Below are 12,835 nucleotides of genomic sequence, written 5' to 3' on the forward strand. Positions count from 1 at the left end.
TTGGGATTTGAATTATTAAATAACAGAGCAGTTTCTGTCTGCTTTTGTTCCCTAGCTAATGCGCCTGCCAGACCATTATTGACCTATTTTTTAAGAGATTGGATAATGAAAGCAAAATGGGGATGTTTTACAAACATGTGGCAGAGCAACCCTATCCCATTCCGTATTTTAAAAAACTGCATGTGCCGGTTGTTTCAGTCAGACCTCCCCACTCCATCTCAATTTCAGCAGGGATATAAATTGCACACTACTCAAGGGACAGCTCTGGTTGCTATAATCTTTTGCCGTGACTATCAACAAGCTATTATCCCAAATTTCTGAGGAATATTTAAACCCCCGTTTTCTTTAGGAATTCGCTAGGATGTCACTTTAGAATGTTCAGATGTTCACTTCTTATGTGGGTTAAGGTCCCCATGAGATATTAAAGGTAAAGGTACCCCTGCCCATACGGGCCAGTCGTGTCCGACTCTAGGGTTGTGCGCCCATCTCGCTTGAGAGGCCGGGAGCCAGCGCTGTCCGAAGACACTTCCGGGTCACATGGCCAGCGTGACGAAGCTGCTCTGGCGAGCCAGCACCAGCGCAGCACACGGAAACGCCGTTTACCTTCCCGCTATAAAGCGGTATCTATTTATTTACTTGCACTTAGGGGTGCTTTCGAACTGCTAGGTGGGCAGGAGCTGGGACCGAATGATGGGAGCTCACCCCACCGCGGGGATTCGAACCGCCAACCATATGATCGGCAAGTCCTAGGCACTGAGGTTTTACCCACAGCGCCAGGAGATATCACTACATCACAAAACTTAATGTGGGAATAATGCCTTTAAATGGTTGAGATGGAGTTGAACGCTAGAACCTGTGTGATAGCTGCACCAATCAACATTGAATTTTTTGGGCTTTCCTCCAGATCAAAAGCAAGCTAAATCTTCTATAGTGCATGGCTTTGAGAAAAATCACACATTTGCCTCTGTTTTTCTAAGTTGTTCTACCAACTCTTATGGCTTTGCCAAATACTTGCCACTCACAGTGTGGTTGTGTTCTCTTTGTTTTGTGGGTCATTTCCCTCATATTGATGAGTCCATATTTGTAAGATGTATACACAGTGCATACCGCTTCCTAGTTCCTGTGTGCCAAATGTATCTTTTACATGCCAGCAAAATAACAGCTTAACTTCCAATCCAATAAAGATGAAAGGAATTAAATGAACTAATAAGATTGAATTAAATAAAACTGAGCTGTTTTTAATTGGGTTACTACACTCAGAGCCCAGCATTCCTCCAAGGGAGCTTAGGGTGATATATATACCACCACCACCATCATCATCCATGGTTCTTCCTTCAGCACCCATCCATTTAATCCATACAACAACCTGTGAGGTAGGATAAACTGGGATAGCATCTGGCCCAGTGTCACCTTGTGACAGAGTGGGGACTTGAACCTGGTGTCCCAAGTCTCTTTGCTGTATTCGCTACACTACCCTGTCATTACACCTCTTGTAACTGTCGTGTTACAAGAAGGGTTGAAAAGTACTTGCACAAGCAATTCCACTTTTCACACTTTTGTCTTCAAAATATATCAAAATGGTGTGTCTTTTATTACAGGAAATGCAGTTTCTCCTTAGTCACTGAAGGTCCATGTTGTGTTATGGAATGCCTTTTACTGTACCTTGGGTTTAAGTTAGGGATGGGCAAAGATGTCAATTTCCATTTCTCCCGGTTTTTCCAACCTTAAGTTCAGTTCTCCACATTTCCAAATCAGTTTGTGATTTTTCAAAAGTCCTTATGAAAATTCATCAGCATTTTGTTGAGAATTCATTCCTGACATACACATTTTTGCCTAATATACACAATTTTACAAAATAATTTCCACTAATACAATGCATTTCTGTATATTCTTTCCACCAATATATGTGTCTTTATGCATGCTCTGCCCTTCTATACACAGTTTTGTACACATTACTTGACTGGAGAAGTGCATTTCAAACTTTGGAGGAGGGATGTCCGTTTCAGTTTGCTTATTGTGTTGGAAAGTTCAACTTTTTGAATTTCTCCTCCACCCCTAGTAACTTTGGATCCTTTTCTTTTCTTTTCTTTTCTTTTCCTTCCCTTGTTTACTATATAATTTTCACAATCAGCCTCCAGGGACTGGAGTCCTTCCACAAATATAAAATTGTGTTTTTATTTCCATGGGTTAAAATAAATGTGTAGATAATGTTGTTCACTTGGTTTGACAGTGAATACTTGGAGGTACAAAAACTGCTGAATGTGACTAGTGGCTAAATGAAAACATGTTGTGGTAGGCCAAGAGCAATTCCTGTCTTAATCATCCCCCAAGGAGGTTTTGTATAATTTCATGTGTTTGTTTTAAAGGAACTCTGTTTTAAAAGCAGTGGCACGCGTCTCTGTTTCCTTTTGTGCTTTTTTTTCAGCAGAGAGGATTTTCTATCCAGGAGCTTGTCAAGAAAATGTCAAGAGTGGGCCTTCTTGGGTTGGTGGTCAAGGTAAAATACATTACACTGTCGACATCCATTAAGGCCGGGAGAAAATAAACCTCTGGAGGCAGATCTTAGCTGTGTTCTTGAAGTTTAGAAGTCTGCTGAAGCACAAAAAATTGAATATATGCAGTTTTAGAGTGGGAGGAGAAGTGGATGTCCTTTATACACCTTCATGTGTGCACAATTGTTGAAACAGTTCCACATGCTGGTCCTAAAGGAACCAAAGATTAGGATCTTTTGATGTGAAGAGTTGGCCCAAAACATTTGGCTGCCTGAAGTGGATGAACACACCCATTCCAAGTTTAGAAGCTGACTGGACTAGGAGTTGAGTTTGTTTTCCACGCTGGTACGATCAGCAAGTAGCACACCTGAGGATAGTAGGTTTGCTTAGGAGTTGGGTATGCTGCTTTAGACCAAATCAGACCACTGGTCCATCTAACTCAGTACCGTCCACACTGACTGGCAACAACTCCCCAGCGTTTCAGACAGGGAACATTCCCAGCCTAGATGTAGGGGACTGAACCTGGGCTTTTCTGCATACAAGGCAGGTGCTCTGGCTGTCAGCCTGGCTGTCAAGGTGGTGACCTGGCTGTCATCCTTCCCCATCCAGCTTTGGAGAGATGTAGGGCAGTCTGTGTGACACGCAAAGAATCAACACCTTGCTGCTGCCCCTCGTCTCTCTGCCAAATGGTGGCCCAGTCCTCTTTTAGCCCCAGAAGCTGCTAATGCTTGTCTGCTCAGGAACACACACACACACATTTTTGCAGCCTCAGATCGACAGCAAAACAGAAAGCAAAGGTTTATTGAGCTCTTGTGGGTCACAAGTTGCAGAGGCCTGCCTTCAGTACAGCAGTCTCTGCTTTCCCTTTAAATGATGGTTCTTAATATTTAATGTGACTCTCTGAGGGCATGTAAGCGGCCTGAAGCCACTTTTCTTTTGTGAACCAACCCCTCTTGCCAATTGGCAGAGGGACCTTGCATTCATAACAATAACAACTTACTGTTACAAAGTATATCCACTGGCAGTGTGCATGAACTTGTGATGCGAAAATGTTTTTCCTCTATACGGAACCTTCCGTGCTCATCCTCAACATGCTGCTTTGAGTCTAGATCCTTTCTACCACTGTGGTGGCTACATGACACTTATGTGAAAACCCACCACATACCGTATTTTTCTGTGTATAAGATTTTTTTACCAAAAAAAAAAAAAAAGGTTTAAAATTGTGGCTCATCTTATACATGGCTAGTGCTAAGGGGTGTTTTCTTAATTTGAAGTCCCCAAAAATAGGGGGCATCTTATACATGGGGGCGTCTTACACGCGGGAAAATATGGTAATTAGGTTATCCATGCCTTTTTTGTCCCTGCACATCCCCCAGGTGAATGAAGAAGGAGGAAAGTAATTGTGAACTTGAGGCAGGATTCAGCTCATGAGTCCCATCAGTGGAATCCCTCCATGGTGCGATTTCACCTTTCCTCCTCCATGCCCATCTGAAATTGACAATGTGGGGGTCAGGAAAACTGCCAGAGTTGGGGATCTGGTGAGCTAACATGCATGCCCAGACAGAACAATCAACAGCACGATGTTGAAGTTCTCCCTTGGTATTTGCACCCACCCACAACATGGGTGTGGGGATGCACCCCCCGTTGCTGGAAGCACATCTACCCCTTCAGACACAATGGATTGTAATGTAGAATCAACCTGCTCTGATATTTTATTTCTGGATTGAAACTAATTTCTGAAAAAGCTCTTTTTGGGGACGTAAAATATGCAGTAGCTCTAGATTGTTTGTGTGCGCGAAGCAACAAAATCAAGATGGCAGTGTACACTGAATGTTGAATATAATGTTGTGTGTGTGCAGCCCTGTGCTCCAACACCTAACAATAGAACAACAAGCAATCTGTAGTTCTGTTATCTGTGTTTACAGGTGGCTTTTGTTTTACGAAATGCAGCTGCTTAGATTGCAATTTCACAGGAAGGTGGCAATGGTGGACAAGTCCATATAGGCCTTTCTGACAACTTGGTGATTTGCTGTTTTTGTTTGCTTGTAGTCGACTAAAGCTAAAATGAATTGAAACTTCCTTTGCAAGAAGTGTGAGATGCCCTTGAGAGTCTGAGAACAGATGAAAGCAGGGAGTCTTGAGCTTAAATAAGAATTACTGCTCTCAGAGCTGAAGGCACCTTTCTCAGCTACAGTTTATGTAAGTGATCAAGCCCGGAGCTGTTGCTAGGCTTTGAAACCTTCCAAGCAGAGTACAGAATTTCAGAGCTTTAGGTGTATGCACATAAGGAGCTTTGCAGCGTTAAAAATGATTACGCCTTGTCCCAAAGTAGTGTCTAAATGTGCTCACCTACTATGTTAAAATCCATAATGCAGATCCCCTGCCAAACCACAAAGGGCTAATGAAAGTGTTAATAGATGCACATTTGAGAGCCTGAGTTCAGCTACCAGTCTGTCCGTGGGATCCTGGAGCCATTCCTGTGGAATGAAAGGGTAGCTTGGAGGAGGTGGGGAGGGAGTTTACATTTCTGAATCACCTTCCCCGCTTCACATCAAAAACTTCCTGCATGCAGTAAAGCTGGCACACCAGGGAAAGGCCTGTACTCAGCAATAATAAATAAAATAAAATAAATTCAAAAATACATTTTCCCTTCGCAGGTACAGCCTGGGGTGGGGGGATGAGTTCAGCAAAGTGGAATAGAAGTTGTCTGTGCATGGCACTGATTGGCTGGTGTCTGTGATGTCATTAATTTCCCCATCCGGGAAGAAGTTTGCATGGGGAAGGGAAGTTGTGTTATTCGGTGAATGCATGACAAGTTAATTGATAAGCCTTTGTGTGGCATTAAAAAATATGTGAAATAATAGATGCCTGAATCGTATGGGAGAAGCTCTTAGCCGCTGCTCAGTTTGCTTCTTTGGATGCCTGTCATTTTGGTTGTGACACCAGGTCTTGCTGCATGAGCTCTTTTTAAAATATTGCATCTTTACACCCTCCTCCCATAAAGTCCAATAGACATACTACACATATAAAGTCTTCTTTTTTGTGCAACATCCAAAAGAAATGTCCAAAATAGTGACATTTGTAACAGTGATCAAAGGCAATTAAGACGTTTCCCCTTGATTTCCTGGTGTTTTGAGGAAGTTTGATCTGGAACAGCCAAGGGTGGTGAACAGGAGGGATTACTAATTCATTTACTAGAAAGCTGTGATTTCCAAGAGGGAACTTGCCCATTTCCAGGGATTGTGCTAAAAGGAAGGGCAGGGGTATTTTGGAATTCCAAGCAATTTCCTCCTTGTGTGGATTAGCTTTCTTTCTGTTACGTCTACATAGGCAGGCATATGGACTTCTCGAGTATCTGATTTCTTTCTCCTGCCTAGTTAATTCAAATCCACTGTGTCGGTGATTACTACTGAAATGAGAATCGCTTCCTTGGCATTAAGTACTTTCATTGAAGGCGGTATCTTTTATTGTTTAAAAAAGGAACAATAATAATTTTCTCCAGGAGCAAAATGGAGAATAATATTTTTTTAAAAAATAATAATAATAAAGGAAGAAAGAATAGGGCACAGTGCAGCCAAAGTTAAGCCCTTTTATGTGTCATTTATTTCTGCTGGGGGAGGTCTAAGTGCAAATTTCACCGTCTCATTGAGATGTAAGGAGATTTAAAAAGTGCTTAATGAGAAAAGCAATGTGCTGCAATGGCCTGAGTTCTGGACCTGCACGCAGGGAACAGTGGGCGCCTTCAGGGAAGGACTTTGGGGCAGAGGTCTAGGGCCACACTCAACAGGTGGGCCCTGAAATAAGGCAGGGCTGCCTTTTGAAAGTTACCATCTAAAAGCTGGGGCAGTGTGGAGGGAATATAAATGCCTACAGGCAATTACCCATTTATTCATGTTTACATGTGACTGCGGGACGCGGGTGGCACTGTGGTCTAAACCACTGAGCCTAGGGCTTGCTGATCAGAAAGTCAGCGGTTCGAATCCCTGAGATGGGGTGAGCTCCTGTTGTTCGGTCCCTGCTCCTGCCAACCTAGCAGTTCTAAAGTACGTCAAAGTGCAAGTAGATAAATAGGTACCGCTCCGGCGGGAAGGTAAACGATGTTTCCGTGCGCTTCTCTGGTTTTGCCAAAAGCGGCTTAGTCTGCGGACAAACATTGGCTCCCTCGGCCAGTAAAGCAGAATGAGCGCCGCAACCCCAGAGTCGTTTGCGACTGGACTTAACTGTCAGGGGTCCTTTACCTTTACCTTTTTACATGCGACTGCACACATCACTGCAAAACTGGAAGTGGCATGAAAAAGGGAAAAGAAGAGCATGAAAATGGCATCTAGCCATCCCACAAGCTTTTGCAAGTGCAATCCCAGGAGCCTCTTCTGTCCTCACACTGCAGGTCTCCTGAGAAATCTACAGACACTTTTTAGTTTTGCTAATTAACCTGTAAGCAGGAGGGGTGTGTGAAATTGCACTCTCCACTCAGCCCTTTAGCTGCCTGTCTTCTTGGAAAGTTTGCAGCGCCGTGACACTCTGATTCTGCCTACCACAGTAATTTACAGTGACGTGGGTTTTATTGCCGAAGCTATAATTTTGTGTTTCCCGAAATAACTGTTAAATGTTCATCAAGGAGCAAAGGCCTTTGGCTGTTCCTTTGTGCAATTCCAGGACTGTGTTTCTTCTTAAACGCACTCCACATAGATGGCGAAGCAAGCAAGTGCTGCTCTTTCAGCAAAGATGGAAAGGGCATCAGGTGAGGAGCTCTGGTTCCCTTATGTGAGATTTGGGGGGTAGCGGGGAGAGAACAGCTGGCAACCGTAAAATGAGGTTAAGAATTGCCAGCATCATATGAATCAGCCTTGAAGGGTCATTCACTCTTCACAGGAAAATGTACAGAAGTGTTCTCATTTCAGCCACCAAGTTGACTTGTGAGGATTTTAGAAATGGCGGCAGTGAGAGAGTGGGGGCAGGAGTCATTGCCCTTGTTTTGAAAGTGGAAGGATAAACACATGCTCATTAGAGTTCTCCCCCCGCACCCTTTCCCTCATATGCACCCAGGGCTTTGGGGAAAACAAAAGAACAGATTTAGGGAGAAGAGAGGGGGGAAGTTTGGGCGCACAAGTGTAAATTCTTGCACTAATGGAATAGGGGACTTGGCACTGCTTTGGATATAAGCCATAGGTTTTTTTTAAAATAAACCAGCCGAACTTGAATAGTCATTCAAGCCATAGTTAGGGACGAACAGACCATGTCAGTTTTACACATGTTCACATGTCCATTCTGTCCCATTTTTGCAGTAATTTGTGATTACTTTTTTAAAAAAGTGAAAACTTGCAGTTAGATATATATTCCTCACAATCTTAAAAACATATTTTTCTCTCTCGATGTACACAATTAGAAACAGATGTAATCCTAAAATATGTGTTTTAATGCACTTTGCCACCTCTTTGAGCCAAGATCTGCATCTCAAAATTCAGAGGAATCCAAAGGATTGTTGCATTCCACCAATGTATTAGTCTAAGACATTTGAATTTGGTTGGTTCATTTAAATGCAGCCTGAACGAAGTTTTCCACTGTACTTAGCAATGGTTTTCAAACCTTTTGTCCTCCAGGTACATTTTCCACATAGATCTGTCTACCGTGGGTACCTTTATGTACTTACCTTGAAACCGCTATGGATTACACGGCAAGTTCTGGGGTGCATCTAGGACACATACTCAGTTAACAAATGGGTGTCATTGTCCATTCTTATTCTGAAAGGCAACTCTAAAGTGCCCATTTTCTTATTTCCCATTTATCACTGATATCATCCCTGTAGTTCCACTGATTGCTTTATCCTAGACATGTGTTGAGCTGCTGGCAATAACTATAGAAGTAGATAGAGACTGTGCCTCTAGGTCTAATGAACAGCTTTCTCATTCACTCCAGCATTCATCCCTGGGTCTGAAACCCTTCATTAATAAGGCTGAAACACCCAGGGAAGCAAAAACCAATATTGATAGTCCATCACTTGGCCTCCCCTTTGCCCACCAGTCTGCTGCAGATGCACATTGCAAGGGCAGATTGACAATGGGAGAGAGAGAGCAAGCTCCGTCTTTCGAGGAAGCTTGCCCCTCTCCATTATTTGTTGTTATTTATTTATTAAATGTATAGTTTAGCCTGACTTTTGTTGTATGATCCCAGGGAGAGTTTCAATGCAATTTAACAAAAAAATCAAAAAACATTCTAAACAATTAAGAACATTTTTTTTATAAAAAAAAATCCACTAACATTCATTCATATAAACTAGTGTTGTGCCAAAAAATAGCCCTTTTTTTAATAATAATTAAAAAAAACAATTTCCCATCTATTAATGAGAAACAAGATTTAATCTGAAAATTCTCAAAGGGTGCAGAGAAAATGCCAGTGACATTCTCATGGATGGGATGCAGAGCTGTGTTGAGCTGACCCTACTTTCAAGGTGGCTGAGGGAGGTCTCTGGGTGTTGTTTTGTTCTGCAAATAATCTCTCCAGGGGTCTGTACTCTGCAGCATTCTTAAGTGCTCACCTTCCCTGAAGACCTCAGCTGGATGGTACACCTGACAGCTTTTTGTTGGTTGTTTTAAAATGAAGTTGTTGGGGTTTTTTACTTTTAAAGAAATGCACGTGGAACATTTTTTTGGGTACGTAAAATGCAAAGGGAAAGACTTCCATTAAACAGTATTAGTGAGTGCACCAATCTTAGGCGTTTGGTAGCCATCCTCCTTGGCTTTCCACACTTCCATTAACGCTCAGGAGAAGATGCCACAAAGTAACTCCTCCCATGGTGATTTTTGAGATCAAGAAGGCTGCTGAAGTACACACACACACAAAAAAAAATCTCAAGTGGAGAGCATGCGCACCCCACCTTTGGCCACCGTGCAACAAGGCATAATAAAAAACCCTCATACCCAGTGAATTCTAAAGTACCACTAGAACGAGACCAAAAAACAGAAGCCACTTTTGAACTGAAATAAATCTTTTGATAAACTGGAGGGCAGGTTTCAGCCCAGCAACTAATAAAAATGCTCCTTACAGCTCCCAGTGGCAGCTGCAGCTAATGTCCCATAAATGCCCAGGCAAACAGGCAGGCCTTTTCCTGGTGCCAATATGTTGTAAGCTCTGGCACCAGAACTGCTTCCAGGAGAACAATCCACAATGGGGCACCACCACAGAGAAGACCCTACCCTGTGTCACCACCAGGCGAATCTCCATCAATGGTGTGATAACAAGAAAGGCCTCCCTCTGCCATACCAGCTATAAGGGGTAGGCTGTTATGGGGAGAGACACCTGTTCAGCCATCTGGGCCTCAAGTCATGACTGACCCTCACCAGTTTTGCTTCCATCTCTGAGTTCTCCTGATCTCCTCTGGAACTTCCTGCTCCTGTATAAGCTCCCAACCTGAGCTGGAGCAACAAGATTTCCTAGGGCTCCAAGCAAAGTTGCCTTGAGCTAGGGAAATGGGCAATGGCTGGTAGGTGAGAACCAACCAGAATACGCTGGAGACTACAGAATTGTGGACTAGACGAACGTAGGTCTCATTTAGGAAGGAGACCAGCCCCAGGGACCCTGGCAATTCCAAAACAGGGGCAGGAAGGTGATGGCTTCTCCTGATTGGTTTAACTCCGATGTTCAGAGGCTTAGTACAAACAAGGTTGCTCTAAATGGCTCACTGGTGATAATTTATCATTTCCATCTCCTGTGCAGTTGGGCTGGGACAGAGAGCAGGTTGGGAGACACAGGTTTGCAATGATTGGGTGCACTGGGTGAGCTCCATGTCCCTAAGGAAAGCCATGCGCAGACCCACCACCACTGTTGTATTGTTCAGGGATTTGGTGCCTAGTCTGTAACACTGGACATTTCTCTCTCTTTTTATTATCGGCTTCATAGCCACAATTAAACAGCAATAGCATCCTGTAGCTGTTGCTAAATATGAAAGCTACAGATTTTGAGAGAACCATCTGGAAGAGAGAAGGAGGAACACCGAGGCAGCTCCAGCTGCTGTTGTTGTATCTAAGTGTTCCCCCCCTTTGCAGGTTTCATAACAGGATTAGGCAATTTCAACGTCACACAGGTTACCATGGATACTGTAAATCATTGTCATGAGCAGTTTCTCGGCCGAGGAGTTTATACATACTCAGAAAGGCTCCCCCCCCCCCCCGATAACTTTTTATTTCTTTTTTCGGCAAGATGAGATGTTTTGGTTCTGAGCTTCATGCTCTCTTCTAAAAGGCATGGACTATGTATTGACTTTGACCAGAAGGGAAAAGAAGAATTGAGGTCTCCTGCCATCTTTTGTCTCCTGTCTCCCCCACTTACAGACCTTGAATCAGGCTTGTCTTTCAAATGAAGCCAGGCTAAACCAAACCTGGGTTAGACGCTGAAAATTTAGGGGTAGTGCTAAATCCTGGATGTGGTAATGGGTTCGTCCTGCCCCGAGTGAGTGGGGTTCCAGCTGTTCTGAAGGAGATTGTGGAGTTATACTTCCCTTATAAGGATCAGGTTTGGAGTTTGCAGATGACAATGAGACACATGTGGTCTCTCTGGAATGGAGAACTCTCTTAGCAACCTAGGATGGGGTGCCAACTATGACCTTTCCTGGCTTCAGTTGTGTATCCAAGTCCTGGTACCTCCAAGCTGGATTACAACAGTACATGATGCTGCATTGAAAAGGATCTGGAAACATCAGTTAGCCTAGAATGGAAGTGGCTAACCTGGTGTCTTCCAGATGTCCTTGGACTACAACTCCCATCAGGTGAAGTTGACGCATCCAGTGGCCAGGGATTATGGGAGTTGTGGTCAAAGAACTTCTGGAGAGAACCACATGGGCTACTCCTGGCCTAGAATAAGGCTGTGAGATCACTAACTGGGACTGGATGATACAATACAACCCTATTAACACCAGTGCTTTATCAGGCAGGTTACTACAACATGTACCTACTCAGACCTGAAGAGCATCTTGCCAGAGTCTTAAGACATAACATGGGAGGAGGTAACAGACATGTAAATGAGGCTTTGTAGGATGATAGGTGGGAGTGAATTGCACCATGGACTTTTGGAAAGAAGAAACATGTAGTGGCCATTTTCTCATCTCTGACTTTTACGCCATCCTTAGGGAGACATATGGCTTCCTTGATTCCTTCATAGTACCTGCAAAGTCTCATCTGCATGACTGCTACCTACTTCTGTGTTTCATATTAGGCTCTTATGAGAGCCAGGTCCATAGCTTTACTACCAGCTGCCTTTTTTCAATACTCACCCCCAAGTTTCTTTGTTTACCATCATCTTGACAAAGAGTTTTGGAGAACTCGAAAGCTTGCATGCTGTTTTGTTGTGACACAAGAATTCTCTCTCTTTTCCAGTTCTAACCTATCGGTACCATGGCTACAAGTGCTGTTCCAAGTGAAAACCTTCCCACATACAAGTTGGTGGTGGTCGGAGATGGGGGTGTGGGGAAGAGTGCCCTCACCATTCAGTTTTTCCAGAAGATCTTTGTGCCAGACTATGATCCAACTATTGAAGACTCTTACCTGAAGCATACGGAGATAGATGGGCAGTGGGCCATTCTAGATGGTGAGCCACCTATTTTGAATTGATGGGCTTTCATCTGACGCTGCTCAACTTTTGTGTGTGCATAAATTCCATATATCTTATTGATTGCATATGTTATATCTCAGTGTAGATAAATGAGATGCAAGAATCAAGTGGAGCTATTCCGATTTGCCCTTTATTCCATGCAGAGTAAATTTATCAAACTGCCTTGGTATTTCTTCTCCAAATGAAAGTTATTTTAATGATAATGATTTAAATCACTGAAGTTTTGGTTTGGGGGGTCATGGCCAGAACACACAGGCGTTTGGGTCTTTAATGGAGTGTTTTGCCCAGGTATTCAAAAATATGTTTATCTTGCTAGGCAGTGTGCTACAGAGAAAATATAAAAACCACTGAGAGAAAGAGAAAGCAATACAACAGACAAAAAGGCATTAGACAGAAGTCAAGCCAAGAACACACACAAAAAGAATGAAACACTTGGATAGAAGTAGATTTTGCTAGAGACACAGGGCGCAGTGGTGGCCACCAACTTTGATGACTTTAAATAAGGATTGGACAAATTCATGGAGGAGAAGGCTATCAATGGCTACTAGGCAAGATGGCTATGCTTTGCCTTCCTGGCTGGAAGCAGTGAAACTTCTGTGCTACACCCTCCCCTAGTTCAAATAAAGAAACTCAGAAGTTCTCTCCTACCTGTTGTTCCAGGAGCGAATTTCAGTACATTAGCACTGTACTGTATTTCTCTCAGTACTGGCTCCAAGACTGAGCAGTGGTATGAAGGTGAG

The 12,835-nt window shown here is 43.3% G+C and overlaps 1 protein-coding gene across 3 annotated transcripts in view; it reads left to right on the forward strand.

The window, feature by feature from the left end:
* Positions 1-12,835, forward strand: part of MRAS (muscle RAS oncogene homolog) — a 45,491-nt gene that overhangs the window by 14,984 nt on the left and 17,672 nt on the right. Inside the window, exons 1-2 of one of the 3 annotated variants that reach the window (XM_077934608.1) lie at positions 2,450-2,497; positions 11,861-12,071. The exons of 1 other annotated variant lie outside the window; for it this stretch is intronic. In XM_077934608.1, the coding sequence (XP_077790734.1) occupies positions 11,879-12,071 (193 nt within the window). In that variant the 5' untranslated portion in view covers positions 2,450-2,497; positions 11,861-11,878. Of the gene's footprint in view, positions 1-2,449; positions 2,498-11,860; positions 12,072-12,835 lie in introns of those variants that run through there. One more of the 3 variants, XM_028742756.2, reaches the window with a different exon arrangement.

The sequence above is a fragment of the Podarcis muralis genome, chromosome 1, assembly GCF_964188315.1.
Source record: "Podarcis muralis chromosome 1, rPodMur119.hap1.1, whole genome shotgun sequence".
Lineage (NCBI taxonomy): Eukaryota > Metazoa > Chordata > Lepidosauria > Squamata > Lacertidae > Podarcis > Podarcis muralis.